Source organism: Chelonia mydas, chromosome 1 (assembly GCF_015237465.2).
Source record: "Chelonia mydas isolate rCheMyd1 chromosome 1, rCheMyd1.pri.v2, whole genome shotgun sequence".
Taxonomy (NCBI): Eukaryota; Metazoa; Chordata; order Testudines; family Cheloniidae; genus Chelonia; species Chelonia mydas.
Window position 1 is genome coordinate 54,961,090 of NC_057849.1, and position 17,785 is coordinate 54,978,874.

At 42.3% G+C, this 17,785-nt stretch overlaps 1 protein-coding gene across 6 annotated transcripts in view; it reads right to left on the reverse strand.

Moving 5' to 3' along the window:
* Window positions 1–17,785, reverse strand: part of THSD1 (thrombospondin type 1 domain containing 1) — a 32,499-nt gene that overhangs the window by 12,405 nt on the left and 2,309 nt on the right. For 2 of the 6 annotated variants that reach the window (XM_037892937.2, XM_043532458.1), the window contains 5 exons: window positions 16,806–17,096; window positions 16,317–16,416; window positions 14,425–14,468; window positions 11,729–11,867; window positions 933–1,895 (listed from right to left, as the gene is read on the reverse strand). In XM_037892937.2, the coding sequence (XP_037748865.1) occupies window positions 933–1,895; window positions 11,729–11,786 (1,021 nt within the window). In that variant the 5' untranslated portion in view covers window positions 11,787–11,867; window positions 14,425–14,468; window positions 16,317–16,416; window positions 16,806–17,096. The remainder of the gene's footprint in view (window positions 1–932; window positions 1,896–11,728; window positions 11,868–14,424; window positions 14,469–16,316; window positions 16,417–16,805; window positions 17,097–17,785) is intronic. The other 4 variants (XM_037892931.2, XM_043532466.1, XM_037892955.2 and 1 more) reach the window with 3 other exon arrangements.

Consider the following 17,785-nt stretch of genomic DNA (forward strand, 5'->3'; position numbering starts at 1 on the left):
CAGTTTTGTCACTTCAACGCACAAGAGAAGACAGAGGAAACATTCGTTCAAGAGACTGTTAAAATTAGGGATGGGCCAGAATCGGAAGCTCTAATCTAAAACACTTTGAATTTTGTGAGAGTGACAATTGGTTATACCCCTGGATTTGAATCTGACCTATGAATTTGATTCCAGGTCAGGTCCAAAACTAGAACGATCTCATTTTCACATTGTGGACTAGGGTCAACAGAAACTGCACAATAGCTCATGAGAATGGAGTGGCATCTGTCCCTGGGTTATCCTTGAACATAAACCACCCTCAAAACCCCATCCCCATCTAAACACCACCTCCTTAGCCAGTCTCTAGTTACAACTGCCCTCCATGAATCAGTAGTGATTTTGACACTCACCTCTCCCCTCCATGATACTGTGAGCACTACCAAACCTGGGATTCCAATCTACCATTCCCAACTGAAAGACTGCCAAAGAAACCTATGAGCTATGCACCCAGGAGAGAGTTCTTCCATTATGGCCAAATCCTGATCACATTAGCAAAACTCCCAGTAATTTCAAATGGGCGCGAAATTGGCTCCTAGCTACTATAGCAGTTTCTCATGTAATTCTTTGCGATTACCAGATTTTAGTTCCTATTGGGACTAGATATCCAGATAATCCACTGGCATGGCAGGTTTGGACTTGTGGTTAGAGTACCTCTAATGTAGTGGTGACATTAAACCATTGCAGTACCACCTATTATCAACCTGGTGTACCTGTTCACACACAAACTAAATTTTATTCCATCAGCAGTTAATCATGACTTATTTTGTCTGGTGCTATGAGACTCAAAAAGCTACAACTTCATCAATCCAGGTTATCATCCTTATTGACAATATAGAAGGATGGTCATTTTCCTACAGGGTTTCTAATTAAAGACAGAAAATGTCAATACAAACCTATATTCCTTCGGATCACCATACATTCCTTAACTCTTGGGGGCGATTGGCTTTGGCTTGAAATGTCAAAAAATTCAAAGCAATATTTATTTTTCCCCATGTCAAACAAAGTGCAGTTAAATTCTGTTCTGTTGCTCCCTGGGCGTAGGACATTTTCATCTAGCCACATCGTTCTTTCACCAGGACGTCTGAGAGCTTCCTTATACACAGCAACCTTCCCATTGATGGCCATGCATGGAGGGGAGACAATAAACACCAGAATGGACGACTTGCACATCACTTCTGGTGCCACCACTAGTTTGTATCCAAATTTGTGGATGAGGTCTATGGGCCCTGTTGAGGCGATGACTGAGTTGGTCTCTAATGATTTCAGTAACACAGTGACATACATGTCTTGATCAATAGGTGGGCAGTCAAACTCCACCCACTGGGATCCAGAGACAAAGATTCCTTTGGTAGTTCGCATTCCCAATGCCTCATCAGAGCTTAATCTTCCTAGTTCATAAAGGCTGTTGGTGAATATCACATCCAATGAAACCACTCTCTCATTCATAGCACACAGTTGTTTGTTCGTGAAAAGTCCAACCTGAAGGAAACTCCTGAGTGCCTCAGAGGTCCTGTTCAAGTCAATGTGAAATACAGGCCATTCCACACTTAGGAGGGTGCTCCCACCCCTCCAGTGAATTTCAGTGCCATTATCAATCTCAGAGATCATTCTGAACCAATAGTCCCCAGCACTCTTGAAATAGAAACATTCAAACCCTACCATTCCCCGTGACTGGCTTGGTGGAAGCTGTTTTTTTGCAATCGTCCGGTTGGTGCTGGCATCCAGTAGTAGGATGGATACATTCTTTGCTGTCACATTACCATTGACAAAGTACTGAAAATCAACAGACACTGTGTCGTTACTTAAGGCTACATGACGTGGTCGCTCCAAGAGGAGATATTCCATTTCACCAAGAACTGAAAGAAAACAGTTTCACAAAATTGTTAATAAGCAAAAAGAAAAGTGAATACCACACATTTCATTAATATTATGGACAATCAGCTGCTTTAAGAAGTGGTGCCCCATCCTTTCAAAGCAAATGAATCAATTTAGTCGAGTAAGACCTTGGCTATACCAACTGGCGCTCACCCCTTTCCATTCATGCAGAGCTGTGCTTTGGAGCAAGTCAAGCTCCATCAGAAGTTACAGTGTGCACAACGGGAAGAGCAGAGAACATCAGTCACACAAGCCTGAAGTATCAGTGCAGGTGATGTCTAGCAGCAATTGGAAACCACTGCTTTACAATTAATAATCATTTTATTTATAAAGCTTAATTACAGGACAACCTTTCAGAAAAGATCCCTTAAAAATTCATATCTTAGTTATGAAGGCCTTTTGTAGTTCCCAACTTTAAAATCTATCAAGCAAAAGTAATTTGAGGTCCTGCTTCTGAATTATCCTTCTTTATCTTTTATTCAAAATCAAGATCTCTCCCAGCTTCACAATGTCCTGCTGCTGTTCCACTTACTTTTACTATAATGAAAAAAAATAGAATTGGAGTTTCTAAAAGCAGAAGTGTAGAAAATACCACCCAAGTGATACAAATTAACAATACTATATGATGCTTTTTGAAGCCACCTTTCATACTGCTAGTTTACAAATCTTTCATAGAATCATAGAAGTGTAGCATTGGAAGGGACCTCAACAAGTCTTCTAGTCCAGTCCCCTGCACTCAAGGCAGGACTAAGAATTATCTAGACCATCCTGACAGGTGTTTGTCTAACCTGCTCTTAAAAACCTCCAATGACAGAGATTCCACAACCGCCCTAGGCAATTTATTCCAGTGCTTAACTACTCTGACATTTAGGAAGTTTTTCCTAATGTCCAACCTAAACCTCCCTTGCTGCAATTTAAGCCCCTCGCTTCTTGTCCTATCCTCAGAGATTAAGAACAACAATTTTTCTCCCTCCTCCTTGTGAAAAACCTTTCATGTATTTGAAAACTGTTATCATGGCCCCCCCTCAATCTTCTCCAGACTGAACAAACCCAGTTTTTTCAATCCTCCCTCATAGGTCATGTTTTCTAGACCTTTAATCATTTGTGTTTCTCTCCTCTGGATTTTCTGTAATTTTTCCACATCTTTCCTGAAATGTGACACCCAGAACTGTACACAATACTCCAGTTGAGGCCTTATCAGTGGGGAGAAGAGAAGAAGAATTACTTCCTGTGTCTTGCTTACAACACTCCTGCTAATGCATCCCAGAATGATGTTTGCTTTTTTTTTGCAACAGTGTTACACTCTTGACTCATTTAGCTTGTGATCCACTATAACCCCCAGATCCCTTTCCATAGTACTCCTTCCTAGGTAGTCATTTTTCATGTGTGCAATTGATTGTTCCTTCCTAAGTGGAGTACTTTGCATTTGTTCTTATTGAATTTCATCCTATTTACTTCAGACCATTTCTCCAGTTTGTCCAGATCATTTTGGATTTTATTCCTGTCCACCAAAGCTCTTGCAACCCCTCCCAGCTTGGTACTGTCAGCAAAATTTATAAGTGAACTCTCTATGCCATTATCTAAATCACTGATGAAGATATTGAACAGATCATACCCAGGACTGATTCCTGCAGGATCCCATTTGATATGCCCTTCCAGCTTGACTGTGAACCACTGGTAATGATGGTTTTCCAACCAGTTATGCATCCACCTTATAGTAACCCCATCTAGGTTGGATTTCCCTACTTTGTTTATGAGAAAGTCAATGTGAGACAGTATCAAAAGCCTTACTAAACTCAAGATATACCAAATCTACCACTTCCCCCCATCCGCAAGGCTTGTTACTCTGTCAAAGAAAGCTATTAGGTTGGTTTGACATGATTTGTTCTTGACAAATCCATGCTGACTGTTATTTATCACCTTATTATCTTCTAGGTGTTTGCAAATTGATTGATTAATTATTTGCTCCATTATCTTTTTGGTTATTGAAGTTAAACTGACTGGTCAATAATTCCCCAGGTTGTCCTTATTTCCCTTTTTATAGACTGGCACTATATTTGCCCTTTTCCAGTCCTCTGGAATCACTCCTGTCTTCCCTGAGTTTTCAAAGATAATTGCTAATGGCTCAGATATCTCCTCAGTCAGCTCCTTGAGTATTCTAGGATGTATTTCATCAGACCCTGGCAAAATGAAGACATTAACTAGTCTAAGTAATATTTAACTTGTTCTTCTTTTATTTTAGCCTCAGATCCTAACTCATTTTCACTGGCATTCACTATGTTAGACATCCAATCACCACCAACCTTTTTGGTGAAAACTGAAACAAAAAAGTCTGTTAGCACTTCTGCCATTTCCACATTTTCTGTGATTATTTCCCACCCCACTCTCCTCACTGAGAATGGGCTTACGCTGTCCTTAGTCTCCCTCTTGCTTCTAATGGATTTGTAGAATGTTTTCTTGTTACCCTTTATGTCTCTAGCTAGTTTAATCTCATTTTGTGCCTTGGGCTTTCTAATTTTGTCCTTACATATTCGTGTAATTTGTTTATATTCAGCCTTTGTAATTTGACCTAATTTCCACTTTTTGTAGGACTCTCTTTTGAGCTTCAAATCATTGACTAATTAAGCCAGAGTGGTCTCTTCCCATCTTTCCTATGCAGTGGGATAGTTGGCTCTTGTTCCCTTAATAAGGTCTCTTTGAAAAACTCATTTTATTTTACTCATTTGCATCACAGAGATGCTTGAGGAGTGAAAGAGCTGAAAATAAAAGCAATGATAACGGCAGCATTTTTTCCCCATCTAAGATGTGGTGCAGCATGTCGAAATGACGTCATTTCATTATAAATGGAGTGGTTTTACTTTAAATCTAATTGTGGCATGAGCATGCTTGTACAGGTTATCAAATTATTCTGGAACATGCTTTGACTAGCAGGGAAAGACAATATCTAATGCACAGGACCTAGAGAGATCCCAGTTCTGCTATAATTCTCCTGTGAGACCGCAGGCAACTCACTTAGGAATCTGAGGCACAGAGAAGTTATCTGCAAAATGAGAATGGCACTTATCTGCCTCACAGGGGTGCTGTGCTTTGGGACTTACTTCGTTAATATCTGTAAAATGCTTTGAGATCCTTGGATGGAGGGTGCTACAGAAGTGCAAAGTATTAATTATAAATTAATAATACTCCACACTTTTTAAATCTGCAGTATGTGTTTGTAATTAAGGCTGCAATTTAGTCATGGAGGTTGCAGAAGTAATGACTGCAGCCTGCAGTGGTTGGGAGCTGCAGGGTCCCCTGCGGCCCACTGGGGCAGGAGGCTGTGGGGTACCTCCGCCATCTCTGGCAGCCCCTACAGCTCCCAGCCACCGCAGCTCCCTGCCGTTAGGAGCTCAGGGCTCCCCTGCTGCACCACTCCTGGTGGGCAGCAGAGGGGAAACCCCTGAGCTCCCTGCTGCCTGGGACAGAGGGGTGACCCCTCCAGCTCCTGGTGGGTGGCGGTGGGGAACCCCCAGCTCCTGCCACTGGGCGTGGCGCTGCCGGGAAACCCCAGAGCTCCCGGCTACCAGGGGTGGCAAGGAATCCCCGAGCTCCCGACTGCTGCGGGCCACTGGGGGTGGCAGGCTGCTGCAGAGGAACCCAAGCCCCTGGGCCCTGTAGGTGGCAGGGAATGCCTGAGTTCCTAGCCCCTGCTACAGGCAGCGGGGGTACCCCGCAGCTCCAGGCAGCTCCTAGTCCCTGCAGCTGCCCATTTTGAAGTAGTGTGGGGACCCTAGAACAGGGTTCAAAAAAGAACTAGATAAATTCATGGAGGAGAGGTCCATCAATGGCTATTAGCCAGGATGGGCAGGGATGGTGTCCCTAGCCTCTGTTTGCCAGAAGCTGGGAATGGGCGACAGGGGATGGATCACTTGATGATTACCTGGTCTGTTCATTCCCTCTGGAGCACCTGGCACTGGCCACTGTCAGAAGACAGGATACTGGGCTAGATGGACCTTTGGTCTGACCCAATATGGCCGTTCTTGTGTTATGTTCTTATGATCTGCAAATTCTCATTTTGTCAGGGATATTTTTAGTAAACAGACACTGGCCACCTGTGAGAATTTTTGCTTACATGACTTCCTCAGCATCACAAAGAAAACCTGTGGCAGAAACAGGGATAGAATCCACTTCTACAGGGCACCATTCAACTGCCTTATCCATGCGACTGTCTATCCTTTCTCTTCCTGCTATTCCCTACCTCACTCACTACACACCTTGCAACTCCTGAAACACTGAGGAAGGGGTCCTAAAGAAAATAGCCTCATTCACTACACAACCCTGATTCATTCCCAGAGTAGGTCCAACTTGTGCACTGAATAAGTCAGGGGTCCTGTGGGAAAAAATCATATAATTAAAGACTATCATAATTTGGGGGTTGCTTAAATTGTGGAGAAATCACACATTTTTCATGAGTTGATCACAGCATAAATAGCAAATTTTGTGGATGTGTTACACACCCGTGAAATTTGTTATTCATGCCATGACCAACCCCCCAAAAATGTGTGATTTCTCCGCAACATTTCTCAAACTTGGGACCCCAGCCCAAAAGGGGATCACAAGCATATTAGGGGGTCACAGTATTGCCACCATTACTTCTCCGCTGTTGCTGGCAGCGGCACTGCCTGAAGCTGGGTAGCGGGAGAGCGGTGGCTGCTGCCTGAGCACCTTGCTCTGAAGGCAGTGCCGCCGCCAGCAGCAGCAGAGAAGTAAGGGCAGCCGTGCTGCTGCCTTCAGAGCTTGGCACCCACTCTGCTTTCAGAGCTGGGTGGCCAGAGACCATTTTTCACAATACATGACACGATTTTCATGGCCGCAAATTTGGTAGAGCCCTAATCACAATGCATGTGCACAAGAGGGCAACCTCAATTCTGCCATTTTCTAATTTCTTTGCAACCATAATGTTCTTTTAACATAGTTTTTTTTTTAAATATAATTTCTAGAGTTGAGCAGGAAATGGTTTTCAGATCTCATGAAGATTTCTAAAATTTTGAAAACTTTTCCAGGCCTGAATCAAGTCAAAAAACTCAATTTTCACAAACTAAAAATTGCGCAAAAAAAAAAAAAATGCATTCAGTCACTTCAAACATTTTGTTTTGATCGTTTTAAAACATTTTGTTTCAATGTTGATCCTTTTAAACTTTTTTTTACTGTACATTAACTTACATTTCAAAACAAAAAGTCATTTTTAACAAAAAAATCTGAACTTTTCATTTAAAAATATTGAAATGTCCCACTTGACAATTTAAAAACTTTTTAATTTTTTAGAACAGGAAATTCATCTAAACCAACCCTTTCACACAAATAAAATGTCCAATTTGACAAATCAACATTTTGCAGTGAAAAAATATTTTGTTGAAAAATTCCCAACCAGCTCCAATAATTTCCTAATTTTTAAAAAAATTTGAACATTTTAAGACTAAAATAATCCATCATATAGAACCATACTAACCCCCAACACAGGTCATCACCAGGGTGGGGATTTTTAGATCCATAACATAGTCCTCTATTATTTGAGCTAATGGAAGAACTGGTTGCAATAATAGGCTGTTATCTTCAATGTGGACCAGCCACTAGATGGGGCTCAGACACACATTTTGCCAGTGGGTTTCACAGATATTTGCTGGACAGCAAAGGAATGGTGAGCATCAGGAATAATGGGTCCATTCCAGGTTCTCTAGAAAAGTGTAATATAGTGGTTACAGACCCATGTACCTTGCTCCTTTCCCCAGCTTCTCCCAGTCCCTTTCTGCTCCTATACTTTCTTCTCCCTCTGCTCTTTCCTGTTACCCATTCTCCTCAGCTTCTGCCTGTCTCTAGGACTTCCCCTCATCCCCCACCCCTACTCCTATCCCTCTCCCTCTCTCAAATCTGTGTTCCTGCCTCCTCAAATCTTTTGCCCCCCTCCTCTCACTCTCAGTCTTCCACTCCTGGCTTCTACTCTCAGCTCCAGTGTTCAGTGCCACAATGACCCTTGGAAACCAGGAGAAGCAATTTCAGGGACAGTCCAGCTCAGACCCTGCAACCCTGGAATGGTGCATGCTCAATTTCCCTGTAGGGATGCTGCTTGTGGAGTCTGGTTGATAAATAAGAGTTATGAGGAGCTGAAGCATGCTCTGTGCAGACAGAATCTTCAGAGAATTTAGCTACAAAATTCTAACAGTCTCTACTGGGCATGGGTGATGTGTGATTTTTCAGGTGCTTAGTAATTGGCCAGATTTGGGCAAATATTCACAGGGAGCAGCAAAAGGCACATCCCTGACACAAGGGTGTCCTCCCAGCCAAATGTCAGCTCACTGCTCCCTAGCACAGAGGTGCTAGAGTTTCTCAACAAAAGGGCTGAAAGAATTATTTAACTGGGCCAAACAATCTCATTCTTGAAAAGGGATGAACCATTTTAGCTGAAATGTGAAAAATCAGCCTCAGGCAGACATAAAAGATGAAAGATTTCAGCCCAAATGATTTAAGCTTGGCAATGCTATCAGCAATTGAAAATAGGGTCTTATAATGGAAAGTATCAGGCAATCTTAACTATATGCATTGCTACCTGCGTCTCTTATAATACCATCCTGATTCCTATTTACCTTATTGATACAGACTATATAGTACTGTAAGGCCTGGTTTACACTAGGAATTTACGTCAGTAAAGTCATGTCTCTCAAGAGTATGAAAAATCCACATCCCTGAGAGATGTAGCTATATCAGCTTACCCCCTGGTGTAGACAGCACTAGGTTGATGAAAGAACTCTCCTGTTAACCTAGTTACCACCTCTCAGGGAGGTGGAGTACCTAAGCCCATGGGAGAACCCCTCCTGTCGGCGTAGGTAATGTCTACACTGTGCCGCTGTATATTAAGAGTAGACATACCCCAAGAAATAGAAGTAGTGCATGGGGTTTTAGTGATGTACCTGCTATTGACTTCAATATGAATCATATGGTAAGTCTTGGAAAGTGGGCGTTACTGGGGGCAGCTGTCATTGGGTTGGTGCACTTTGACTGAGATTAGCCCAAGTGCACACTCTCCTTTCCCTATCTTTGTATAAGAGTAGGAATATTCTGGTCATACACTGACAGAGCAGCCGCTTCAGGACTTTCACAAGGGCCTAGAATAGGGGCAGCCAACTTCCATCGCATACTGCTGCTGCTGCTTTCTGGTATGAATGTGGGTGCATCACCAGCCAGAATTTGATCCCAATAGCATGGGTAGCCTGCCTTGGATTGTTTTTAGCCTTTTGTGGGTCCTGGTTGTGATGCCAATGACCTGCCAGTGTAGTTACTGCAAGAACTGGCTGCTATTGTGATCAGAGTTTTTTCTCCTAAAAGTGAAAATAATTTTGTATTTCTGGGTATTATTCTAATTTTTTTAAAATTATATTTAAACCAAACTGGGCTTCTCAGCTATCAGTATTTTACTGGCAGTCAGATTTTTAAAACATGTACATCTTAGTAATGATAAGGTTTAAGAAGAATATTTTATTTTACTGCAAGCTAATCTTCCAGATTATACAGGTTTTTTAGTACTGTGGCAAATTGCCGGTACGATTATTATGGGTCCCGCGCTTCCTCTTCTTGGGCAGGGGGGGGGGGGGGTTTCAGGGCATAGTTTCCTGCCCCTGAACTAGGATATCTACTCTCCCACTAGTAACCCAGAGAAGGGTAGTGGAGAAGGAGGGACCCGGGCCCACCCTCTACTCCAGGTCCCAGCCCAGGGGCCCTAAGGATAGTGGTAAACCACTTGAACTAGTGCTTCCTTCCCCTGGGCTACTTCCCTCTCCTGTTCTTCAGCTTGTGGGACTTCCTGCCCTCTCTCTGCACAAGCCAGGTGTCTCTTTACCTATGGTCTTGGTCTTCTAGCCAGCCACAGCACTTCTCCAAACTCTCCTCTATTTCAACTCCTCCAAACTACACTCTGCTCCATCTCCAAACCCTCCTACTCCTTCACCTGGTTGATTGAAGCAGGTGGTTTTTATCAGGTGACTAGCTTCAGGTGCTCTAATTGGCTTCAGGTGCTTTTAATTAATCTATAGAAACCTTTCTTCCCTCTACAGGGAATAAGGCTTCTCCTCATCCTGGGATTTACATCTCTCTCCTATATCACTCTCCTGCTGCCTTCTGGCCATGCTGTATCACAGTATGTACTTCTGCTGTAGTAGAGAGGGGAAGGAAATAGATGGGTAAAAATAGATGTATGTGACCAAAAATGAAATGAGTATATACACAAAATTGCTTGGCAGTTATTTTCTGGGCTATGGAGTATTTTTTATATCAGAAATATTGTCACTACAAGAGCTAAAATGCTAAAAATGTTATCATAAAGATTTAGCATCCCTAGCCTCACCTTGTAATTAGAATGATTGAACAAAGTTCCATTTAGTGTAAGAATCATGGCTTTTACATTTGTGGGTTAACTAGGTAATGTTTGTACGCATGGTTGTCCCCTCAAAAAGTTATAGACATAACATTTCATTTCACCTAGACATACGTGGATTAATCATTTATCTTCACCATGTCTCTCATTCAATACTGTATTGCTAACTTTTCTAGTTAAACTTGTCTGATTAAAATGGCAGGGAGTTGACATCTACATGCCATCACAAAAAACAAATGTCCCCATTTTTATTGTGAGCTAGATTACATCCCAAACTGTTACAATTGAAAGGCCTGTTAAATGTAGAACTGATCTCTTGTCATAGTGTTGGGAGCAAAGATGTGGGTTTGTGTAACGGGGCAGGTGCAGTATTTAATAACTGTCTGTAATTCAGTTTCTCACACATATTTTGAGAGCAAATAGCTGTAAATTTTGCACCATTTATATCTGGTCTTCATCTTTTTGGCCAGTGTGCAGCTTGTTACCACACCACATCCATAGAAGCAGACTAAATCAGGACTCCAAACTTTTCAAGGCTGTACACTAAGGTTGAGCAATGCATAGCTTAATTTTCTTGCTTGAGCTTGAAAATGTACTGAGAGTCAAAATACCAACTTCACTTAATTTAAATGTTAGGGATAACATTTTCAAAACATCTAAGTGAATTAGGAGCTTAAACCCCATTTTCAAAGTGAATTAGACACTTAGTAACTCATGTCTCTCTGAAAAGTCAATGGTTTTTAAGCACCTAGGTGCCTGTCACTTTTGAAAACTGGCATTTAGGGCTCCTACATCACTTAAGTGCATTGGAAAAAATTTTCATTGCTCTACATTCCCCCACTTCCTTTGAATTATGTGAACTACAGTGATATAGAAGGTTTCAGAGTAACAGCCGTGTTAGTCTGTATTCGCAAAAAGAAAAGGAGTACTTTTGTGGCACCTTAGAGACTAACCAATTTATTTGAGCATAAGCTTTCGTGAGCTGCAGCTCACTGTAGCTCACGAAAGCTTATGCTCAAATAAATTGGTTAGTCTCTAAGGTGCCACAAGTACTCCTTTTCTTTTTAGTGATATAGAAGGTTTGCCATATAACATTGCTCAGTTAGTTACTGGTGACAGCCAGGATTGCTTGCTGATACCCACAGAAATCTGTTCAGTATATTATGTTTCTTATTCTGAACAAATCCACAGCTGGAGAAGGTCCTCCTTCTGTTCTGATACAAATACAGCCTTCAGTTAAGTCATTTACATTTTTCACAAGTCCAAGACTATATTTCTGGGCACTCCTGAGATGGATTCTGTGCATGTTCCCAATGAACCAGATCATCTGTTAACACCACTACACATTAACATTTTCAAATGACTTTAGTTAAATATCTACAGTACGCCTTTTAGAGTTACAATACTCACCATAATCACAGAGCACAACTAACAATAGATTTGAAAAATCTTTCAACATCTGTTTCATTCTGATCAGTGGGCTCCCAGGTCCTTTTATTCCTCATGTCCTTTTCCACCCCCAAAGCGCGCACACTTTTTTCAAGAACACCTGAAAATCAAAACTTCAAAAAATTAGAACCCTGTTGAATTTGCTTCATAAAAGAAAAAAAACCTGAACATTTGTTGAAAAACTTTTGACAAATACTTAATATCTCCATTTCCTCTTCTATCCACCTTACAATCAGCTACATATCTCCAGTGCACCTAGACATGCATGGCTACAATTCAGTATATAACAAAGTTCACCTCCCCAATGTCAGTTCCTTTATCAGAACAATGAGATTTTTTTATCGCTTTACCCTTCCAACCAACCTGTTAAGGTCTGGATAGCAATCCCATTGCAAAGACTGCAGTAGTCAGCTTTTATATAAGGATCTCGATGCACTAAAGCAAGGGTTCTCAAACTTCATTGCACCGTGACCCTCCTTCTGACAAAAAACATTATTGCATGACCCCAGGAGGGGAGACCAAAGTCTGAGCCTGCCCGAGCCCTGCCGCCCCGGATCAGGGTGGGGCCAAAGCTGAACCCCGAGTCCCGCCTCCCTGGGCCAAAGCCCTTGCCCTTCGGCCCCAGGCATTGGGCTCCAGCAAGTCTAACATGAGCCCTGGTGACCCCATAAAATAGGGTCCTGACCCACAGTTTGAGAACCGCTGCGCTAAAGCAACAGGATTCATATAAAGTACAGATTAGTTAAAATTGAGAACACAACATGGATTCTGACCTCTGCACACATAGGTACTGAGGGATTATTGCTAGTGTTCATTGAATCGTAGGACTGGAAGGGACCTGGAGAGGTCATCTACTCCAGTTCCCTGCAGTCATGGCAGGAGTAAGTATTATCTAGACCAGAGGTGGGCAAACTACAGCCTGCGGGCCACATCCTGCCCGGCCCCTGAGCTCCCGGCCGGGGAGGCGAGCTCCCGGTCGCTCCCCTGCTGTCCCCCCTCCCCTGCAGCCTGAGCAGGCCGTGCTGTGCCGCCAGCACTCTGGCCCACTGCTCTTGCTGGGCAGCGTGGTGGCGTGACTGGCTCTGGCATGGTAAGGGGGCGGGGGGTCCCGGGGCAGCAGTCAGGGGATAGGGGGCAGTTGGATGGGTCAGGGATTCGGGGGGGGGGGGGGCACTCAGGGAGCGGGGGGGTTGGATGGGTGGGAGGCTTTGGGGGGGGCTCAGGGAACAGGGGGGGTTGGATAGGGCGTGGGAGTCCCAGGGGGCCTGTCAGGAGTTGGGGGTGTGGATAGGGGTTGGGGCAGTCAGGGGACAGGGAGCAGCGGGGGTTAGATAGGGGATGAGGTTCTGGGGGGCAATTCGGGGTGGGGGTCCAAGGAGGGGGCGGTCAGGGGACAAGGAGCAGGGGGGTTGGATGGGTCAGGGATTCTGAGGGGGGCAGGAAGTGGGAGGGGGCAGATAGAGTGCGGGGGCCAGGCTGTTTGGGGAGGCACAGCCTTCCCTACCCGGCCCTCCATATAGTTTTGCAACCCCGATGTGGCCCTCGAGCCAAAAAGTTTGCCCACCCCTGACCTAGACCATCCCTGACAGGTGTTTGTCTACCCTGCTCTTAAAAATCTCCAATGATGGAGATTCCACAACCTCCCTAGGCAATTTATTCCAGTGCTTGCATATATAAAACCATCAATAACTTTGCTTTCTGTTAACTGTTTTGTTTGTGTTTAAGAGAATCCTCATTAGCACAAAAATGAATCAATACAAATCTGTCATTGATTCTCAGACTTCCCTTTTGGTTCAGGTTTATCAATATATTTAATAATCACTGTTAGATCTACAATTTGTTTGCACATCCTTGATATTAATCAGAGGGGGAAGGTGCTAAAATTTGGAGTTTTCCCATCTATTTTATTGGTGAATCAGATATTTTAAGTCTAAATTTTGTCAGTTTCACCTGCAGTTGATTGTGCCACAATTATAGATGCCATTTTTGACAATTCGTCCTACAATGCATATTTTTTATTTTCGTTCCACTTATATAGATTAATCAAAATTTTGTTTTAAAGTAAATCGAGTAAATCTCCATGAAGCTTGTAGTAAAAAAAAGTAGGACGACTATGATCGCAGCAGCAACAATTTGTTTGAAAAGGAAGTTACAATCAACCCAAAAGATAAGACCCTCCCAAAAGGCACTATTATCAAAGAAAGGCTATTATTATTAATTGCATTATAATGGTGTCTACCCTACTGTGCTAGATACTGTACAAACATAATGAAGAATGAGTTCTGGCTCGATAGAGTTTATAATCTAATTTTAAGATGAGAGAACACAGTTAGATACAACCAATAGATGCGGGAAGAGCACAAAGGTGACAGTGAGACAGTTTTAAGTCTCTCAGTCACAATGCAGACCATTCAATTTGTCAGTAATCGTAAACAGTGAGTTCATTTAATATTGACAAGATTGTTAAAGTCATTGATCTAGACTATAGGAGGAATATCACATAAAAGTTTGTTATTTTCTTGGTTTCTTCTCCTGCATTCCCCATGTCCATCCTTCCTCCATATTCTCTTACCCAGCAGAGAGACTGATTAATAGTAGCATGCACAGCTTGGCAAAGCAATAAGTAAAGGGTAATATGATAATAAAGCCACATATACCTGAAGAATGTAATCATCACTGAGTCCAAGGCCTTAACAGGATTCTAAAAAGGATTAGACATTGATATAGGTAGTGAGAACATCCACAGTTATATTAGAGAGGATGCAGATTATACGGTGATAATTAAGCCTTATGTCTCAAGACATAAATCCACTGCTAAAGGTTAAAATGGGCAGATTATTCCATAACTGCCTTTTATGGGTATTCTTGCACTTCCCTTTGCAACATGTGGTACTGGCCATCGTCAGGGACGATATACCAGATCAGGTGGACTATAAGTCCTGTATGGCAATTCCCCCATTCCTATCATAAGAAAATAAGGATGGCCACATTGGGTCAGACCAAAGGTCCATCTAGCCCAGTATCTTGTCTTCTGACAGTGGCCAATGCCAGATGCTTCAGCGGGAATGAACAGAACAGGACAATTGGCTGTGAGTGACTCCAGTGTGCGTGTGTGTGAGGTTGTCTTGAGGATAGGGGTGACGGTGGTGAATGCATCAGTTTCCCCATCTGTAAAATGTGGATACTGACCTTCTGTGCAAAGCGCTTTGAGACCTAATGATGAAAATCATTAGATAAGAGCTAGGTATTATTATTATATCTCTGTGCCTCTGTTTCCCATCCCACCCTTTGCCTGTCTTGTCTATTTAGAGTATAAACCTATCGGGGCAAGGATTCTCTCTTACAAAGCATATGCACAGCACCTAGCACAATGGAGGTCCCAAAATTAGTTGGGGTCTTTAGGTGCTACTGTAATGCAAATAATAATTGCAACCTTCTCTTCTTTGGCCTTTACCCTTTTCATCTATTCAAAATTCCCCTGATAAAATCATCTCCTTAAATCCTTTCCAGTCTTTTAGGACAGTGATTCTCAACCAGGACTACGTGTACCCCTGGGGATATGCAGAGATTTTCCAGGGGTATGTCAACTCATCTACGTATTTCCCTAGCTTTACAACAGGCTACATAAAAAGCACTAGCGAAGTCAGTACAAACTAAAATTTCATACAGTGACTTGTTTATATTACTCTACATAATATACACTGAAATGTAAGTACAATATTTATATTCCAGTGGATTTATTTTATAATTATATGGTAAAAATGAGAAAGTCAGCAATTTTTCAGTTATAGCATGCTGTCACACTTGTATTTTTATGTCTGATTTTTGTAAGCAAGTTGTTTTTCAGTGAGGTGAAACTTGGGGGTATGGAAAACAAATCAGACTCCTGAAAGGGGTACAGTAGTCTGGAAAGGTTCAGAGCCACTGTTTTAGGCTGTACCTACATGGAGAATTTTAGAAATTCTCCCACCATTGGCCTAGTACCAATGCTGCTCAACTGGTAGAAGCACTAATATAGATCCAGTGCCAGTGTGTTTACCACTGATTTGTCTAGATCTGCTCAGAGAAGGCTTCAATACTGTGATAAAAATGTTTGCATGCAGTCTACACTAGTTTTCTCACCTTCGCTAGCACTGCTGGAGCATCAGCAGTTGGTGACCAACTGTGAAAGAATTGCTAAAAACTCTCAGTGTAGTGAAGAGCTTGCAGTCTCACATTTCAAGTTCTGAGCTTCAGTTTCAATCCTATACCCGTTTACATCTCTGCTCTCATTTCTTCCTGTTCCCTCTGTGGCTCCATACACAAGCCTCAATCCTCTCCCCTTATTGCTCCCTCCATCTTTTTCTCCCATCTCAGCCTGGTGCAAATATTGACAGACTAGTATATTTAAGTCAAGTGAACTTATGGGACACAGCCTGCTAAATTTACATAGACTGTTTTCACCTATTCAAATGAGTTTTTCCACATACTAAAAATTACAGGACTCTTGCTTCATAGTCATGCTGCTGACTCTACTGATTTTATATAAAATAGATAGAAAACTCTTTACCACCCAGTGGATTCCTTTAATTTCCGGATCTGTTTTTACAGCAACTGCCAAAGATCCAAGAGCCAGTGTGATGGCACAAATATCTGTTCATTACCAGCTTCTGTAGGAGAATCATTATATTATGCAGCAAATATTCCCTCTTTGTAAAGGAAGGTAAGTCTTCATATAAAGCAGATTATATACTACACTTCAAAGGGCCTTCAATAGTTAACCAGATACTTAATGAACACTACTTGAGGATTTAGTTCAATAAGGTTATAAAATGAACTTGACTTAAAGCAACATCTTTCCACTCTCACAATTCTGACCCACTTCAGCGTTAAGGGGAGCAGCAGTTTTGGTGGCTCCCGCACTTCTCCCAACAGCAAGTGCTCACCCTCCTCCTCCCTCTCAGATCCCCAATCTTCTCTTGCTCCCCTCTACCCACCCTGAGAAGCCTTGGAACCGCACCCCTCCTCTGCAATAGACAAAGAGATCCATTCATCTCACCTGAGCTATCAGCCACTTCCCTCCTGCTTCTCTGCTCAGATACGATGCTGACACCATGCCAGTGCCTCCCTGTCCTCAGCAACTTCTTGGACTCAGGAGCAGGGTGGGACCAAGCAGTGGGAGGAGTGGCACACTGAGCAGGCAGACTTGGAGGATGAGAGGAGTTTTGGAGACAGGCAAGTGAATAGTCTCAAGTCTGGACTGGCTCCTCTCAAGACTCATGATTGAGCCTCTCCTCCACAGCAGCTCTTTCATCCACACTATAGTGTCCCCTAGCAGCTCATCAGGAAACTGGCCAGGGAGGGAAAAAAATAAAAATGGTGGGGGAAAATAAAATTTTACAAAATCTAAGACCAACAGAAATGTTGCCAGGATTTTTTTAATATCTGGTGAAAAACAGTGTCCTTAATGTTTGTTCATTAATAAACGTTCTTCAGCAGTCTTTGCAAACTAAACATTGAAGCATCTTACTAGTGCTGGAGAACTTGAGTGTGAAATCAACCAGAAACTCAATATCAGCACAAGTATGAAACTGGCTGGCATGTTCCTTTATATTGCCCAACATGAAAAGAATGCAAACAGTATAAACTGTGAAAAGAAAATATTATTTTAAAGTCTCTTATTTCTAATTATCCGTACTTCAGGAAAGGTGATTAATTATTTTTAACCATTAGCTCTTTAACTGCCTTTAGGATTAGCTGATTTCTTAAGGGTTAACATCTGCTGGGAATTTCAGATCTTCTAATATAAACCCCCAACTCATTATAATCAACAGAGCAGTCTAGGTGGCATCATATTTTATCAAAACCTGATCAGTGTTGGACATTTGAGCAAGACAATTTTGCATTGTTATTGTATGTGGTTTTATTCAAATTAGAAGTCTTGTCTTGAGTTGAAAGACACTAATGGCACTAGAAATGCCATGTGTAAGAAAGATATTACTACAAAGATGGTAAAGTCTGCTTCCACCAACATTTGGG